The following is a 20000-nucleotide window of genomic DNA, read 5'->3' as shown; positions in this document are numbered from 1 at the left end:
TGCGGTGGAATATATTAAAAAGTATTTGCATTTAAAAAGATTCCCCTGCATTAGCCTCCACTGCAAGCTAGTTCCAGTCCAATACCGAGGATACGAATATCGTCTATTATCTGGCATGCCAACGCCATCCACAAGCCAAAAAATGGATGATTGCGTGACACTTTACATATGCGTGAGGATGTCTTTCCCCACAACATTTCTTCCAAGTATTACTTCGCGAGGAAGTTTCAGCTGTCTACATGCAGTCGACTGGTGTTTCTGCGTAGCATGGTCATTTTGAAAGCGTGACACCGGGATAATCATATGCGTTTATATTTTCTTTATTTTAATTATGCCTGACTGCGTTTGATCTCGTGATTTTTGACGACAAGTTTACACCCTTCGTAATCTATTTTAGGTGTGAAGCAGCTGAAATCACGGTATTTCTAACTTTAGAAGGAAGCAGCCTCGGAACTGAAATCGTGCATTCTGTACTTGTGGTTCATTGGCTCAAATACAGTATCGTTCTTCTCAGTGCCTCATGCAGCTAAGAGAGACTGCATCAATTCACCGGAGTTGGATCATTCCGCCGTGAACCACCGACGACATTAGTTCTACAGCCTAATTTTACCTTCATTTGCACGTTTCAGAAAAACATTTGGTTACTACAAGGCTTTGGTTTGCAACAGCTCCCTCTCATGATGCAAAGCTGAGGGGAAAGTGCGTGCTTATAACGAGGCCAGGTCAGTCATAAAAGGTATTCATTTCTTTGTTGTAAAGAACGTAAAATCTAAGCGCAAGATTGCCATTTTTCGCTGGTGAACCACTCATACACAAATTTAAACATGATGCCAAATATAATCTTTTTGATAGTGGGGTCAACGAGATTTTAAACGAAATTAGACAGGAACCATCATCAACCATCAGTGCTAACGAACCAACTGAGTCGAAACGGAGCGAGGACACAGGACTGAAAGATATAGTAAAGGCCTGTTCATATGAGCCCGGTAACTTGGCTAGCTTGGTTAGCGGAATGAAATTTATCATATTTTCTGTTCATATGAGAAATTTTGGCCCGGTTACCGAGATGAAAAGAGTGTCGCGACCATTCAAGTGTGAAATCTAACAAACAGGCCTGGAAAAAATGTTTTTTTTTTAAATTGGTTTATAACTATCAAAATTAATTGCCTTTAACTTAAAAATACAAGAAAAGAAAAGTAAAAAGTCAAATTCTTTCCGTTCTATCACTGAAATACAATGCATTATTCATCCCGATCACCGGGGCTGAAGTGTTATAGCTAAAAAAGGCAAAGTGAAGCCGAAAGCGGAACTTTGAAAGTCAGAGACCAGAGACCCCCGGCATTTCTCTCCATCGATCGAACACGAATACTTTATCTTTAGTCATTGTTAATTAATTGCGCTCAACAAAAGCTATGTCGCACCCTTCGGACAAAGATGATTGTTGGAAAGAGATTTACGCTATCATATCGTCTCCCACTACTAACTATGACGCGATCTTGGAAATATATACAATTTATCATGGAATATGTATGACCTACTGAGAAAAGATAAAACTTCACGAGAAAATGCATACGACTTCTTGTGTTAATATACCAACTTCCCTAAAGAATATATGGCTTCTTGCGTGAATATACAGCTTTTCCGAAAAAACATACAACCTACTGCACAAATACACAACTTCCACGAAAACACAGGTAATACTTTAGTCCATTATTTTTTTTACGGTCAGCTGATTCGCACTTAAACCCAGAAAAGTTTCCGCCAAAGTTGTGTTGCTATATGGCAGAACATAATCGAACAGACTGCTACAAGCTGTAAACTCGCTTAATTAAAGAACTCAGCAATGGGGGCAATAATGTCGAAATAATGCTCCAGAGATATGTAATCGAGACAGAAAGGAAAACACATCACTTAAAATGCTGCCCTAAGGCAACTATATCTTAGCATCCGAGCATTCCGAGGGCAATCTACTCCAAGGGTACGGAAAGCCAAATAGTGCAAAATCCAGGAACCCAAATTGGCTTCATATTCAACAAGTTCAACAAAATCAAGTTATGCTCAGCGGATTTTCTCATGGCTATAAATCTTGGACAAAAGTGGGAGATGCTAACCTGTCAATCGTGAAAGCTGCATAGTGGAGAGAAATCCTACGAATCACGCAATTCGCACCCGCACGGTGACAACTTAACAACCATGGTTCGGGGTACTAATTGGGAGAGATCGATCGGCTTTTTCGTGAATTTAAACTATAGGTCTGTGGAAGATTTTTGCTGAAAATCGAACCTAAGGAGACGCATGGTAGATAATTAACAATTATTCCATGAGCGCGCGTTGGATATGAGATGGCAAATAGCCAAGGAAGCGCGTAGGATCGAGTTGGCTATAACCAGTCTCATATCCAACAAGCGCGAATGGAATATTTTTTTTCTTAAATTCATTAAACTCCAAAAACTTGGAAGTAGGAAATACGAGCGAAAAAAAGCGAGAATATTCGAGCGAAATCGGAAAAAAACTTGATGAAGATGCGATAATGTGTAATACCTTGATGTCAGACAGAGGTAGGCTCATCACAAAAACATTTCTTGACTTTTCGCGTACTTCTAGACGTCGCAATTGATCCAAAGCTTTCACAGAAAAAGTTTTTTTTCTTTTTTGGCTTTATTAAGAGAGAAATTTTGCTTTCCGACCAAAAATAATTTTAGCTTAGCAACGTTTAGCGCAAACATTTACCATATAAGGTCAAACTAGGGTATATGAGCTGATAGCCGAGATTGAGTGAACCAATCAGAGCATTCGAGCTTAAGAATTTAATAATAAACGTTTGGCGTACAAAAGGAGAAAATAAAATAGTGCACGAAAAAAGGGAAGTTGCTGTTCGGAAAGGCGGAAAACACCCAAAATGTTATTAAAATGGTCAAAATAATGGCCTGGAAACTAGAAGCCAAGCTAAATAAGAAAACAGCATGGCTGATCGAAGGAACGAGGTGGAGAAATATGAATTCGGTGGATGATTTCGTGCAGAATTTTGCAGAAATATCATGTTTTATTGGTCAGAAAACATGGAAATTTGCTAAGAAACAAGACCTAAAACCTCACCGGCTTTTAAGTCCCGAAAAATGATATTTACAGGATCTGAATGTGTGGCTTCTATAGATTAAACATCGAAGTGAACAAAGTTGATACACTCTGACGGTTTCGGCAGAAACGTGTTTAACGAGAACGGGTGAAGCTATTTTCGTTCCGCCACCATACTGTTGCTTTTACAGTATTATCTCCATGAATATACTTGAAAACCTCAACGACGACAGCTTCGAAACCCACGATTTTCTATGGATATTATAGATTTCGTTTTGTATTTAAGCGGGATTTTAAAGCTATTTTCATAGTAAAGTCTTTGCAGTTTGAAGTGTTGTGTGGCATGTTTTTGGTCTCGTTGGCTGCATCAACTGAGCGTGCGTGTCCAAGATTTCTAGCCATGGTTAAGGTCAATACAATTTTACAGCGGTTACCAGTCACATGTTCTGTCACACGCTACTGTTTTTCATCTTTCGAAATTAAATTTGGGTGGAGGTGAATCACATGTTTCCATGACGAATTTGACTGCTGCCAAATGAACAGGACTATTGTTATGGAAAAATTTGATTGACGTCCACCCAAATTTAATTTCGAAAATCAAAAAAAATTTCGTTTGAGCGGCATGTGTGACTGAAACCGCTGAACATTCTCGTTGATTTCAAGATTTGGCGGCCTGCTCGGCCGACCACTGAACAACTTAGTTCGGTTGTTTGATGGTTACCTTGAGTATGACGACAATCGCGACTTGATCTTGAAGGTTGCCTAAAGTTATTGGAACGTGTCATTGAATTTGGGGTCGACATGGAACGATTCTTTCGTTGAAAGTTGCTTTAGGTTATTGTTGAGCTTGAATCAAACAACTCTTGGGCTTGAAAGAAACTTTGTTGAATGTGATGACTTAATTTTGTTGACCTTGCTTAAGATTCTTTCTTGACCTTAAGAGGAAATCCGCTGAACATGACTTGATTCTGTTTTTTCATTGAAATCTCTCTTGACCTTGATAGGAAACTTGTTGCCGGAATGTGACGCCAATTTTGGGAATTGTGCACAATTTGGCTTTCCGTACTCTGCATGCTGCTTTGCGCTTTGGCATCCATGAGTGAGGCCGAGGCAAATGTGTTCAATTCCAGTGTAAATTAGGGAAAGGGAAAAAAGCGAGGAAATAACGGAGGCAAATTGGCTACTAGCGTTCCCTAACCTATCTTTAAAGGCGTAATTCTACTGCCATCTCCAAGAATTGACAAAGTTCCATGTAGACAGTTTAGAGAGGGCTATGACAAACTCAATTCATTTTTCCCTCTTTTTAGCTATAGAGTTTTCCGAGTTAAAGGACCTATGCATGCTTACTCCTTTTCCAGAATCAGCTGCATTGTTGCATCGAGGGGCAATACATCTTTATGGCATTTTCTCCGCATCAACTAATACGACTTCAGTAAAGCTCTTCTCAAATCTTCAAGTCCGCGTAAAATCATGTGTTCTTTAACCTACTGTACGTGGTAAGTCATCATAAGCCAAGAGAAAACTTGAGTGAGTGGTTTGCCAAAGTGAAAAACTCCTTCACAAAACTTTACATTATTGATCTGAATTTTCATTTGGATTCTTCCCTCTCTTGGTAAACAATTCTTGTCAATGACCTCGTTCACTCTTAAAGCGGCGTGGCTAAAGTACAGGTCACTTTTCACGGGTCATTGTTTTACCTATACTAAAGGAACCCAAAATCTTCAAATTGGCTAACCTTAGGACTAAACATCGTTCTTAGGCCTAATGAGGCATGCCTTTAGCATTAGTTAAGGTTTGGTAACGAGTGACCTAACAGGCCCGGCTCATATAATTCAGTGGGCCCTAAGACCAAATTGATGTTGGGTTTTCTGCCATTTCCTTGAGCTAGTTGATTTCAACCAATCACAGCTAATGTTTGAAATAGCCAATCACAGGGCTCGATAAGGTGGCAAAAACAACAAACATTAGAAGAAAAAGACAACATTACTTGTGTAAGGTATAAGGCCGCCTAGAAAACAATTACAACGCTAATCTAGCGAGGAGGAAAAATAATAAACCATTTTAAATTAGTTTTGTCAGTTTTTACGCGGAGGCATAGTTATCCAAAAAATAGCGAACACACGCATACACATAAGTAGGCTTAGTCACAAGTTGCTCCAAAATTCTTCAAAAGTTGCTTACATTTTCATAAAGCACCTATGTTATCCCCTTCGTTTGCACAACATTCAACAGTTATATAAGGCATGCCAAACTTTCAAAATTTGGCCAATTTAAAGGAATATAGGCCTGCAGTTGTATATTATTTCCCATTGTGTAACAAAAAATGTACATCCTCTAGAGAGGTTTTATAAATCTAATGAACCATGAAAGTGTTTGCTCTGAGTCACTATTCGCTCCCTTCCTTTTTGCCTCTCTGGTAAGGTTTTCAGTTTCGTTTGAAGACAAGCAGATTTCAGAGTTGGAATAAATTTCTTCCTGTGATGAGATTTCACAATTTCGTGGCCGCCATTTTGGAAAATGTGGTGGTCGATACGATACCGCTGGCCTAAAACCACAGGACTCCCAATCGCACTGATTTGGCAAAGGGGGCTATCAGAGCATTGTGCTTCGCTTGCTTTGCTAAAACGTTGATTAGCCAGTCGTTCAAACAGCCTTCTAGCTAGTTTTTACTAAAAGTTGCTTAATTAAAAAAGAACGTTTCCAAAAGCATCAAAAGTTGCTCAATATGCTCAAAGTGGTAAACGTTTTCAAAAGTTGCTCGAAAAGTCAAAAGTTGCCGATAAACTTGTGGCTAACCCTACTCAAAAGTCATCGCATAAAGAAAAAAAATCCTTGGACTCGAAAACAATTTTTGAAGGGACTATTTGACGTTGCAAAGGCTAAGACTCTTAAGAGATTCTTCAAGATTATTCCAAAGCACAGCTCCATTAAAGCGGCATTTCTCGCCTTGTCCGCCATTTTGAATTGAACCCTGGGAATGATGTTGTCATTTACACACTGCTGGGGGCCTGTGATGTTGCCCAAGATGGCCTATTTCTTTTGAAAAGGTAGTTATCCAAATTTTGTCTTCCAATTTAATTTTCTATATGAACCACTTTTGGACAAATTTCATTATAACGTAATAATTTTTAGCTTTAAACTCTGATTTCATCACTTTTGTTTTCCACAAAGGCTTATTTGACAATGCGTCGTTTCTGCGTTAGCATCTCTGGATTTTACTGACCGATTTACACCAAAGCTGCTGAATGAATGGACAGCCAATGTGATTTGTTTGTTTGTTTGTTTTAGGCTTAAACGTTCTAAAACAAATCGTAAATTGAAAAAAATATCACTAGTATCCATCAACCTTTGTATAAACTAAGTTAAGTATGGATTGAGCAGTTCACGGTTTTCGTCTATAAAAATTCTAAAGAAAAGAATAAGACCTGTGTAGTTATACTTTCTAATCACTCTTGGCACGTTTTCATTGCAGGCTTAATATCGCACGCAACTTCACTCTCAGTAAGCTCTTATTTGAGATACAATCTTTTTCAACTTTAAACATAATTTAATGTAACATCTTTTTGCAATCTAAAATAACGAATCCCGGCTTTTTTTACTCCCTTTTCAACAATTCATAACCTAAAAAGGCTTGACCATGCGTCACTTTTCTCGTTTCTTCTCTTCTCCACCTATTGACCGAGTTCCACCAATTGTCGAACATGACGGAGAGATGTGAATTTGATGAGTTTCGCTTGAATCCCTCCTCCTCCACCAGCACCATCCTCATGCCCCTCCGAGGGTTAAGACAAATTTATTTCTAATTAATTGAATCAACTGTACAGCAACCAGTGTTTCGTGAATTGGTTTGTAAAAAAGTTAATTTGAGAGGCATAAAACTTGTTAAGTGATATATTGAAAACAAATCCGCCATCTTGAATTACTTCACAGGTCCCGAGCAGTGTGTTAATTGTCCATAACCCTTAGTTTCTAGCCCTTGAAATTGCAGATAAAAAGCAGGCTATTTATTGACCACAAGATATTTCCAAAGTATTGAAAAATAAAACTTAAGAAGGAGCGTTTCCATCCACCCCATTGTAACACGGTATGAATTAGCTTGTACGTCTAAGGATCAATATGACATAACATGGATCCAGTTCTTGTCGCTCTCAATAAGCTGGTATCTGAGACGCAATTCACGAAACAGAGTTTACTGAACAATTGATTCATTTAAAGAGAAATTAAATTGTGTTATGTGCTAAAGTCCATCACCCAAGAGTAAGAATTACCCAAATTGGCCTGTCCCCGTCAACCTCAGAAAATTGTCCTTTTTTTAAAAACCAAGTTTGAAAATAAACAATAGATTAAATCACATTACATTATAATGCAAATACAATACACAAAAATCCTAACTTCGGGAGATTTGATTACGTGCAACATTGAATTAGCCGGTGTTGTCTATTATGTATTTTCCCGCAAACGTTGGTTTAAAAATAAATACTTTCCTGACACTGATGGGGACAAACCTGATATCAGATTCTTACTCTTGGGTAATGGACTCTTGGTATGTGGTACATTAGTCTGGATTTCACCTGCTTCCTCTGCTCGATAAATTGAACTTTAGTTTCAGATTTTAATTCCAAGAAACGACACTCATTTTGTACTCGACAACGTAGGAAATGGCATCTGGTCCAGGGTCCTTTCCCTCAACTAAGGAGGGGACTAACTACGCACGCCTGTGCCGCCTTCTTGTGGATGTGGGAACCCAGGCGCTCAGAGACACCTTTGACAGAATACATTCTCCATCGACTCTGGACGTGACCTTTGCAAATCCTCCTGCCCACACCACATTACAATCGCTGAGAAAAAGAAGAATTTTAAATCCTTCACAGTGGGGTAAGCTCTACCCAACCATCCCTTCATCTGTGTCCTCAGCCAACTTCGACATTACACTTCTGATTTTGCTGCTGAGAAATATATGCCACTTAAGTCCTCCTGCGAGTACTGGAAACTGGGATGCACTTCCCCCAGGCACTGATAACAGCACTGAAGCAAACATAGCAAGAATCAAGTATTACCGAAACAATGTGTTTGCTCATGCCAGCCAGGCATCTATTGATGATCCAGCATTTAATGTGCTATGGGATGACATCAGCAACGCACTTCTGGCACTTGGATCTGGCACAGGTTATGCAACTGTCGTTACCCAGCTGAAAACTGAATGCATGGATCCTGATGTTGAAGAGCACTACCGAGAGTTGCTGAGGGAGTGGAAGAAAGACGATGATAGCCTCAAGGACAAGATTGAAAAACTTCAAGGTAGGCTGAATCTCAAAAGATAGCTGAAAAATGTTATTTGTAGGAAGAGACGGAGAAAGAGAGTTAAGGATATGGCCGGGATCAGTTGTGAATTTCATAAAAGTTGTCCGTAAATGCTGTCTGTAAAAACAGCAGCCGGTTTCCCTTAACCCTTTAAGGCCCGAGGGGTCCTCATTGACGAGTAAAATCGAATGGCGTTGGACAGAGTAATATTTATAACTGGCTACTGGGAGTAAAAGGGTTAACATCTCAATCACGTAAATGGCATAAATATGTGCAATAAGGAAGACGCAATAATTTAAACAGAAAAATCAATCCACTCAAGCATACCGTTTTCCACATATCCTTAAATTTGGAAATATTTTTGGAAGTATTAAGCCCTGGTAGCTTTGCACACGGTACGTACAACTTCAGACAAACAAAATTCAAGGACTTTTCAAGGTTCGAGTGCCCAAAACACTGAATCGAGTCTTGTAAAATTTTTAGATAGTTCAGCCTTGGTTGATGAGACCATGCCAGTAATATATTTATATAAATTTAGAACGACTAAAATCCCAAAAACAGAAACAGAAACAAAATTTTAAATACGGATACAGCATACTGAGTAATGTTCATAAAAATCGTAGCAAAATTCTTCATCTTGTTTTTAGAGCTTGTAACTTTCTATTTAGTTTGTCTTCAAGTTCTTGCGATTGAAGAGTCTTACCATATTATAGGAAATTAACGCTCCGTTAAATTAAGGTATTGGAAATTAACGCGAATTTAATGTAAAACGACTTTCGAATAAAGAAAATTAACGGGAAGGAAGGAGATATTTCCAGGTTTGACCCTAATTAGATGCACGCGGATTTCAATAAGCGTCACGAAGTGTCCCCTTGCTCTTCTCGCCAACTTCAACATCACTTGTGTCTCAGAATACAGACAATTTATGTCACAAAGTGTCCCCCAAATGCCACTCTTTAAGTGAAGATTAGCTGCTGCATTTACCCAAAGCTAAAAATAACGCTGATTTTTACCCTTACCTTATTGTTGAAAATAGGTAGCAAATTGTTAGACTTAAAGGGACACTTTGTGTTGGATGTCAAAATTGGGCGTGCATCTAATTAGGGTCAAACCTGGACATAAGTGGAAGGAAGGCGTAGAATTTCGCGATAAAAGATATGGAACAAATTTATTCAACACTGAGAGGTAATTAAGCTTCAATTTGGAAAAGAATGCCATACATTGCTTTGTATTTTAAAGCTTTTTGCAAAATTCCACTTTGAATAAAGCCAAAAAGGAAAAAAAAAAATGGAAAGTTCTTGATTAATTCCGACGTTTAAAAGCACGCGGAAAGGCAAGAAATGTTTTTGTGATGAGCCTGCGTCTGTCAGACCACAAGGTATTACACAACATCGCATCAGTTCTCATCACGTTTTTTCGATTTCGATCGGATTTCCTGGCTTTTTTCACTCGTATTTCGTACTTTCAAATTTTTGGAGTTTAAGGAATATAATAAAATAATTATTCCATTCGCGTTTGTTGGATATGAGCCTGGTTATAACCAATTAACTCATATCCAACTCGCGCTTATGGGATAGTTGTTTATTATTCCATGGAAAAGGGAATAAGTATCATTTGCAATTTCTTCTGGGAAATGAAGATGTCCAATGAGAAATCGAAAACAATTCATATGCAACTTTTTTTGGGGGGGTGGGGGAGGGGCTAAGAGAAATGCATTGTGGGATTTGTGCAAGCAGAGGATAGTAAATTCAGAGCAAATTAGGAAGGAACGATAATCGTTAATTCAGATATCTAGAGAATGGATTAATGGGACAAGGGGCTGCCATACCTGCAATCGATGTGTAAAACATTAGATTTTGCCAGCACTACTAACAGGACACTCGCGCTAAATGATATATGGGCGTGTTGGCCGGCCAAGTCACCGTAAAATTTATTTGGCTTTGAAATAGGAACAAAAACATCTATACATCAGCTGTATTGTAAAGAGCAATACACCAGAACCGGAAACGAAAACCCTTAAGGGCGGTGCCTACTAATTCAAAGGTATTTTTGCGCGGTTTTATGAATCTGCGGGAAAAGCAGATCTCAACAAGTGTTATGAAAATCCAAAAAGAAAATTGGGGGAAACCACGCATTTTTCAAAGGTAATTAATCAACAATCTTAGCAAAAAGCTTTAAAATACAAAGCAATGTATCCGAGTATCTGGAGATGCGCAGAACGTATGCGCAATAACGATAGTAGAGACCGTCCTTAAAAGTCAGAAGGTGCATGAAAACCAGGGAACGTGTTACCCCGACCAAGGCAGTGGTACAACCCTCGGGGTTCTTAGGTCACAGTTCTGATTGAAAAAACACTATTTACAATAAGTACTTTAAGATCTACGAAACTGAGCCGTATGGTCAACAAAACAGTCCTCAAAACTCTAATTAATGTAGGGGTTAACGGAAAGAAAGAAAGCTTGTACTTAATTGTCTGGAAAGGTTTCAAAATTAGGGTTAAAGTAATGTAAATTAAGGTAATTCCTTGGTATTGCATTGCGCATCCTTAATGCGCACGATTTTCGCGCCAGTAGCGCGCGCACATGAGCACGTGTGCATACAAAACGTAAGAGATTTCGCTCAAACTAAACCTGATAGCGAAATAAATGCTCTTTTTCTCTCAAACGAGCACGGTGACCCCCGATTTTTTTTTTCAGGTATTTGCTAAGAACAGTCTAATAAAGAACATATTTGAAGAAGAAACAAAGTTTGATAGTAGAACATGAATTTTTTTTGGAAAACAGTTCCGTACTGGGTGTGTTTTACCCAAGGCGAGGACTTCAAGCTAACCACGGAACTGTCCCAAAAAGTGCACTATTCCCACAACCAGGGAATCAAAGACGGCGTAAATGAAGCAATAGTGCTTATGTAAATAAAAGAAGCTAACCAAGACCAAGACTTAATTCTGTATGAAGGTGATTCGAATTTTTAACGCAAAAACAGTAAAAATACCCCATTTTAAGAACCTGCTGACGCGTAAACAAGCACGGTGAGCCCATTTTTTTATTGCATTTTTTTAATGTTCATATCATGAATGTTAATTATGCCAAGTTTCCAAAAACGTTTGATAGTAGAACAATTTCAAGGGAATCACCTTAAGAGCGCGGAATAACGCTTCACTTTATTAACGTCTCGGAAAATAACTCTCAACATAATAAGAGCGACTTAAATTAGCGCGAATTTTAACGATTCGCGTTAATTTCATAGAGCGTTAATTTCCTATAATAAATTATCTTTGGCTGCCTTCCTAAGATCATACGATGTAGGGATCAGCTGTCTAGTTTCCTCGCCTTTGACACCCAAATTATTTGCTGATTGAACAAGTGGTTCTACATCCAGTTTCATCCTTTTCGTCTTCTCTTTGATCTACCCAATTTCATTCAGGACCTTTTCTCTTTCGCTGTTCTTCATCAACTTTGCCTGTAAAATTGTCCTCACTTTCTCGTTTGACTTATAGGATTAGGCCCTTTGTTTGACCGTGTCACGTTACCTTGTCAATCATAAAATGGGCGTGGTACAAAAAAGATGCCAGAAATGGAAAGAGCGTGATGAAGTTAGTAAGAGAGCCAATTTTGAGATCACTGACACTTATGTGACAGATTTTACAGTGATTTTAATGCTTAAAAGATTTACTGATTTATATGAAATAGACGCTCCATAAGCGTACACTGGGTTTCCCGTTGTACGTGTTACTCAAAAACAGGAGGGACTGAGTTGGGTGATATTGAACTGCAGCGTTCCAGTCAATTTATTCACAACAGGTGGAAATCTCACAGAAATCTTTTCCAGCGAGAACTTTGTTGAAACAAACCACATATTTGCTATTAGAGACAAAAAACACTTCCTATTTCAATTGCGTGCGTACAAACGAGACACACAATCGGTGTCACATAGCATCTGCAATTAAATAAATTTCTGACAGTTCACATCAAAACCTTTTCGAAAGAACCTTGACCGTAAATAATGAAGTACAAAAGAGACAACAAGCTTTCATTCACATAATTCTTCACTGTCACATTTCCAAATTGTTTTTTTTTACCTCTGCAGAGTTGAGTACAAATTAAATATAAATTGCCAGACAACATAGATGCGACTTCAGTAAACACTGTGATGTATTCAAGGCGTTCGATTCTTTCAATGTTTGTTAAATCCATAAAAAAATTGCCATTTGATTCCAGTGTTGTATGTAATACTAAGTTAATAAAATATGATAAACAAAGCTCACTTGATATCCAAAGGCGACAAATGAAATTGTTGTCGAAGACCATTACTCGTCGCTTAAAATCCAGATATTTATTTTTCAGCGCTGTCTTGTTCATCCAATTGACGATCCATTCTTGAGCTCCATGAGGGTATATTTTGTTTAAAGATCCACTAAAACGCCATTCACGTTACAATGACTTTCGACGCCACTGAATTAGTGAAATTTTCAATTGTTACCGAAGACTGTGCAGAGTTGAGTACTAATAAATACAAATAGCCAGACAAAAGAGATCACAGACTCACTTAAAGTGTTCGATTCCTTCTCTGTCTTTGTTGAACCCATAAGTTATTACCAAAGAACTTTCCATTTGGTTTCAGTGTTGTACATAACGACATATCTTGAAATACAGCTCACTTTGATTTCGGCTCGACAGGCCAAAGATTGTTGTCGAAGTCCATTACTCGTCGCTTTTAAAATTCCAGATATTTATTTTTCATCGCCTGTCTTTTTTATCCCATTGACGTTCAATTCCATTCTTGAGCTCCACAAGGGTCTACTTTGTTTAAAGATGCACTAAAACTCCATTTGCGTTACAATGACTTTCGACGCCATTACAGGTTATTCAAATGTTCTCCTCTGTGCACCAGAGAAATCTACGCATTACCCCAATCCCCTCAAACCTAACAAAGTACGCATGGAAGACTCTATGCACAAAGACACCACTTAGGAGGGGAGTGACAGGCAAGACTTTTACCGACTCGGAAAAAAAATACAGAGAAATATTTCGCATTTTCCGACTGGGATTGCCATACTAGCAACCCAGTAAAAACAGCTGCTGGATTGCAAAGCTTCAGTTCCATCCAGAAGCTGTTTTCATATAAATTTCTTATGCATTAAAATCATTGTAAAAACTCTTATCTAAGGCCCGTTTCAAACTTCGAACTTTTTCTCATTTGCATTAGATTCGGCACTGTCAAGTACGACGTTTAAAACGGGCCTAAATGTCAGTGGCCTCAAAATGGATCTTCTTACTAATTTCATCACGCTATTGCCATTTCTGGCATCTATTTTGTACCTCGACCATTTTTTTATGATTGACATGGCCACGTGGCACAGTCATGCAAAGGGCCTACATTGAGCTGATAGCTTGACGTTTGCAGTGTCTACAGAATTTCAGCAGACAGCACGTCATGTTTTGCCACAAAGTTCTCCAAAACGCCCCGTCCTTGACCACCCTCCTCAGTAACCTTGATTGGTGATTGACCATCTGCTGCCGGCAATAGGTTGGGGAAAAGAAAATATACCATTATTTGCTTTTGCATAACTAGAACTATATTCTGATCATTGGTCACATGTACACGGCTAGCGGTTCCTTCTTACTCAGTCGATGCGTCCCGCTTTAGTCACGTAAGCGAGTCAAAGAGCCGATGGAAGAATGGGTAGAGAGCGAGAGGTACATGGCGGACAACCCAACCAAGTCTCTCCCTCAATTGAGGGATTTTTCTTCATTGTCACTTTCTTCCAAGTGAAGTGTTATCGTTCATTTTGGACACAGAAAGCTTGATAGGGATCACGGGAAATTAACATTTTTTAAAGCAGAACCCGAACGTCTGGTCCCGCAGGACTCGGACCTGGGAACGTGCCAAAGCTAATTAGTATATATATATATATATATATAATCATTGCTGAATAATGGTTAAGTCTGAAGCTTGATTTAAAAATTGTTAGCTTTCTCTTGAAGTTTGGTAACCGACATTTTTCACTGTGTAAGCTTGCCTCTTAGCGGGAGTTAATACACGTTTACAGAGGCACTTTCCATCAATCAATCAATCAATCAATCAATCAATCAATCAATGAATCAATCAATCAATCAATCAATCAATCAATCAATCAATCAAACAATCAATCAATCAATCAATCTTTATTATTTATAACGCGCGCGTTAACATATGAATAGGATCACATGCGCATAACAATAAGATAAATTAAACTATTAAACTATTACTATACATATATAACTAAAAATTGAATTAAAAATATAAATAAGATAAATATATACATATATAAAATAAAAATTACAAATAATTAAATTTTATAGGCAATAGTAAATAGAAATGTCTTCACTAAAGTCTTGAATCGATTAAAATTGTCCTCATCTCTAATATATCTAGGCCTTGCGTTAAAAAGATGTGGGGCAGCAAGAAATAATTATTGACATTAATAAAAAATGACATTCTCGCAGTTAGTGATGTGTTAGTCTAGTGGTTAAGTGAAGGGGTTAAAAACAGTTCCTTCAAAGTGGGTGCTCCGGGCTTCAAATCCTGTCCAGGGGCTGCTTTTACGTGTTTTCGTTTTATTTGCTACCACAAGTCCTGGGACAGAATGATCTAAATGGAGGATAATACTTCATTTAAGGCAAACTGACAATGAAGGATAATCCTTCATTTGAGGAAGAGATCGTGTTGCAACCGGACAACCCTAATTCAGAGGCCTGGTGCATGGATTGAGTTTTGCACTCATATATGCATTATCGTTTTATACTGACAATTTCGGAAGTTATTTTAGCATTTTAAACGTCGTTAGTGGACAAATTATTCTAGCAAAATCATTTGATTTATAAGAAAGTGATAAGGTATTATTAAGGTGTACACAAAGTCCTAAAATTAATTTCAAAAGCCAAGCGGACCTTAGCCGATTAGGCCATTTCCGAGTTCATGTCTGCCTCCTCTTCAAAGCGAGTCTAAGTGCAGACTTTTTGAGATGGTAATTAGTTGTTCTTTACATATGACCAAGAGAAAATGAGGGGACAGAGAGGGAGGTTCAAGGCGTTGGCCGGGATATGTTATGTCCACGAAAGTTATTTTTAGACGAGTGGAAGTCTTTGTTCTAGGGGAAGTCTATCTTCTGAGACGTCCGCATGCAGTCTTGCCTCGCTCTCAGGTTCTTAGTGAAAAGAGAAAATGATGGCGCACGTGGAAGGCCGATGAATATATATTTTCTTTCAAACATCGGACCGAGGTTGGCCTGCATGCGGACGTCTCGGAAGACTTCCGCTCGTCTAAAAATAACTTTCGTGGACATGACATATCCCAAGGGCTGGACCGGGAGCCTCCTTCTCTGTCCCCTCATTTTCTCTTGATATGACTGAAAACTAATTTTCATAAGAAAATACTTCGTACTTAGACTCACTTTGAAGAGGAGGGAGACAAGAACTCGGAAATGGCCTATTCAAGGACTTTTCAAGGCAACTGCAAAAATTGAAGACATTTCCAAGGTTGTAAGAACCATGACTGCCTACTACCAAATTCTTGCTGCGACTTAGAACGAGAAACAAACAGGGACGGAAAAGAAACAAACAAAATGTCGAAACGCGCACGCAAAGCTATTGTTTTGCATATTAACTGACGTCGTCAGGTGGCGTTCATGCCACGTTTCCGCCGGAGATCTTCAGCTCCCTATTGTTTCGCTGCAGGGAGCGTCAAGAAATGTTTCAAAATGCATGTGAAAAGCGTGCAAATTAGCGATTTTTTTGCTTTATGTGTCACTTTCGTTTCCGTTGCTGTTGCTTAATTTAGGCTCCCAATTTTACAATATGATGGGGGCCCGTGGGAAATAAAGGCAGTGTCCCAGAGGCCGCCGGTTTCATTAACTTTGGCTGTGCAACTAGGAGTTACGCTAAACGATTGCTTTATACCTAGCGTTCGTAGTCTCGACTTACGTCGAATGTATTTTTGTCATTAGCTTGGCATTAAAGTCTGTTGCATCAGGTAGACATTAGTAGGCGCTTTTATCGCATTACAATCATGTGCAATTTATGTGTAAACTCAAGTGAGGCTGTGATCCTGTGATCCAAGGGGAGTCAGGGTGGTTTAGTGGTCATAAACTATGCCTCCCACCTCTGTGACCCGGGTTCAACTCTGGCTCGGGTCGTATGTGGGCTGAGTTTCAGTCGATCTCAATCTGACTCCGAGGGTTTTTCTCCGGGTACTCCGGTTTTCCTCCCTCCTCAAAATCGACTCCCGGCCTATTCCATCAGGCTGTGGAGCTGTGCTCCGAGGTCATACATGGGTCGTGTTTAGGGGCCGAGCGCCTACGCGGCAGCACAGCTCCTTCGGTCCGACCTCGTTGAGCTGCGTCGTTGCGGTACTTTGCGAAAGCGATTAGCAGCGACAATTAGAGACAATTAATTATTGAAATCCTGAAATTTTCAGGCTTTTAAGCGCAATTGCTAGAATTGCGTTCATCACTGCGAGGATCATAGCTTCACAAGCTTGAATTTCATATCCGCAGTTCACAATATGTAATTTGTGATAATCCTGATTAGCATAAATGATATTTTGCTGCCGCGTAGCAGAGGCCCGGTTGTGAGCGGCAGGCGCTTGGAGTGCCACGTGATCGTGGTTTGTATTTGGCGACCGTTTTGCTAGTGAGGCATTCTACAGCCAGCCTTCGCCGCGTGCACAAGTCCTGTTTCGTTTTTTGTCCTATGGAGCTGATTTAGTGTTTAGTGCCTTCGTTTGGCGGTATATGATAGTGTTCATTTACATTGTAAGTAGTGTCTTTCAAGTAGAATACTCTAGAACTCCGAGGGTCGCACCACTGCCTTGGTATTTTTGTAACAATTCTAATGCTTGATAAACTGCACGGTGGCTTGGCTGACCAACGGCGCGGCTCCCATATATAACCTAGCTTGAGAAATACTGTCTATTCTTCTTTTTTTAAAAAATTATTCCACACTTACAAACCAGCTTCTGGAGTGCTGCAGATGTTTGTCCTCACACCTATTTGCTCGTGCATGGGACCATAATGATATCTTTGTAATAGGTGACAGTGTCTATTCTATTATGATCATTCAGAAACGATGAACCAATTAATGTCAGATGAAAGCAGTGGCAGGAGTAAGCTCAGTAAAATTGAAGGTATGTGGTTGGAAAGGCATTTGTATTATTTAGATATATGTTTGGTGATTGCTTATTAACTTTGAATTGTCTTCTGTTGTAAAAGAAATGCTATCTCAATGGAAGAAAGATGAAGACAGCACCGGGATCAGATTTCAGAACACTAAAGGTAACAGAGATTGTAAAACTATCCGGCTCGATCAAAAGGAAACTCCTCCTACGAAATCTTGTATGAGAATAGACTTATCGACAACAAATGGTGGCAACAGCTTGAAGATTATTAACTGGAAATCTGAAGAGAAATTTCAAAATTTGAAATACCTTTAGCCTTTCATGAACGACCAGTAAATACAATTTGTCTCTCTGAAAAATACCATAATATTCAACATGCAAGTAGATTAAACCTCGCTTAAAATTATAGCTTTGCAAATTAGCATTGTCCTCTCGATTTGCAAACGTCAGTGACTGAGATGAAAATAAACAAGCCGGTACATCCCGTCTTATCAAAAAATCCCACAATACCTCACTCATATCACTTGTATCAGTCTCCCCAAAGATTGTGGATTTCGCCATAGTGTTCAACTGTGTGAGAACTGCAAGATTTCCATTCCCTGGTTTCGAGGCACAAGGCTTTTTTTTTTGGCTCTGGCACGTGACGTCCTTGCAGGAACAAAATTAAGTGTTTAAAAAGCAGTTCAGTTCTTTATCCATTCGGTGCTTTTCTGCCCTTAGGAAGGGTCCTTCTCGTAGATTTCATTCTTTGTATGTATCTATGTATGAATCTATGTATTCGCAACCAACGTGTGCCAATAATATTTGCACACACGAATAATATTGTAAAAGAAAATAAAGGAATAATGACAAATTAAGAAATGGGGTTAATAGGTGTGCGATGTCCAAAGTAGCAGAACTTTCGAGTTGGACACCACAATAGGGAAATAATCGCAGCACAGACCTCCGCATAGTTTAATTAGCTCCAATACGATTTCTTGTTTATTAATTAATAAAATTATGACAGAGAAAAACTCGCACTTATATCATCAGACCTTCTGGAAATAATATTTGATTACTCAGCGAATAAAACGTATGTTTACTGAAAGAAAGACGCTTATCCCCCTCTCCTTCTTTTGATATGTGAACTTCTGTTATTTTTCATCAAATAGCACGGAAGCATGTCTGAAGACGTTCAAATAAGCAGCTGGCATTTCAATCACAAGCTGTTAACCCCTGGACGTACAAGGACTGTGTGTGTGAATGCCACCCCCTTACAGCCTGGTTTCCATATGATCTGCAACGGTCTGCGATCGGTCTGCGACACGATCGCCGGTGCATTTGCGGCAATCTGCGGCACACGGTTTGAGTGATCGGGAAAGTTGAATCCAGTTCTTCTTTCCTTACCATTACGACGCTTCCGACTAAGACAATTTTAATGGAAACGTGTGTCTGAGATTATCTGTGTCCTATCGGCGACACACTATTGTTCACTTTGATAAACGTCCAGACTTGAAGTAAGTGCGCGCCTTTTTCTCCTCGCTTCGCAGAGGATTAGTGGTACGCTTGTCTGCGATCACTTCAAATTTAAATGGAAACATTCACCTGAGGTTTTTGCGATCGTCTGCGGTAAGACCGACGCAGACAGCTTCCGATCGTGGCAGACCGTTGAAAATCAAATGGAAACCAGGCTTTCGAGTTGTTGCTCTCTTTTCTTTCATCCACCAATCACAAGCCTGCACCCAAACGAGGCCAGCCGAGTCATATGCGCTGATTGTACTACTGTTTTTGTTCTTTTTCAAAATTTCTTCTTTAAGTTGTGTTGTCATTCAAACCGTGGCTTTAGTGGTCGATAGCAGATGTGGAAATCACCTTGTGTTTCTTGGAATTTTTTTTTCATTTTCAGATGAGTTTAATCCAGCTGAGTTGATTGACCGTATTTGCCAGCTCTACAAAATCCGTGAAGGATGGCTTGCACCCTTCCCTTGGTGCGAAGAGTTTCGATTCAATCTTGACAGCATTTTTACCAGACTCAAAATGGTCACTAGAAAAAAAGAACGAGGAACAAAGACTGACCACATTGTTGATATGTCCAAAATCTTCCAACCACACGAAGAATGTTCCGCGCCGAGAACGGTCTTAATTGAAGGGCACCCAGGCAAGGGTAAGACTACCTATTGCAACAAGATTGCTTATGACTGGGCGAACAAATGTGGAGCTGATTATTCCTTTCTCAATGTCCAAGTATTGTTGTTGTTGTTGAAATGTAGAGACATCAACTCTGACCTTTGGGGAGCCATTGATGACCAGCTATTACCAAAAGACATTAGAGAAGAGGAGAGAGAGAACTTTTTTACGTTTGTTCGGAACCATCAATCAAGGGTTTTACTGGTACTTGACGGATTGGATGAGTTGCCCACAAATAAATTACCAGTCTATAAAGAAATCATTCAAGGAAGAATGCTTCCAAAATGTCACTTGGTGGTTACAGC

At 39.2% G+C, this 20000-nt stretch overlaps 1 protein-coding gene across 1 annotated transcript in view; it reads left to right on the top strand.

Moving 5' to 3' along the window:
• Positions 1 to 664: 664 nt before the first annotated feature.
• LOC138055691 (NLR family CARD domain-containing protein 4-like) overlaps positions 665 to 20000 on the top strand; it is a 20882-nt gene continuing 1546 nt past the window's right edge. The window contains exons 1-6 of the mRNA XM_068901573.1: positions 665 to 736; positions 7731 to 8377; positions 16361 to 16386; positions 17476 to 17538; positions 17624 to 17686; positions 19415 to 20000. The exon at positions 19415 to 20000 is cut by the window's right edge and continues 1546 nt beyond it. Coding sequence (XP_068757674.1) covers positions 7734 to 8377; positions 16361 to 16386; positions 17476 to 17538; positions 17624 to 17686; positions 19415 to 20000 — 1382 coding nt within the window. The 5' untranslated portion in view covers positions 665 to 736; positions 7731 to 7733. The remainder of the gene's footprint in view (positions 737 to 7730; positions 8378 to 16360; positions 16387 to 17475; positions 17539 to 17623; positions 17687 to 19414) is intronic.

The sequence above is a fragment of the Montipora capricornis genome, chromosome 7, assembly GCF_036669925.1.
Source record: "Montipora capricornis isolate CH-2021 chromosome 7, ASM3666992v2, whole genome shotgun sequence".
NCBI classification, from domain to species: domain Eukaryota; kingdom Metazoa; phylum Cnidaria; class Anthozoa; order Scleractinia; family Acroporidae; genus Montipora; species Montipora capricornis.
The sequence above is the reverse complement of the archived record's forward strand: the minus strand, read 5'-3'. Positions and strand labels throughout refer to the sequence as shown.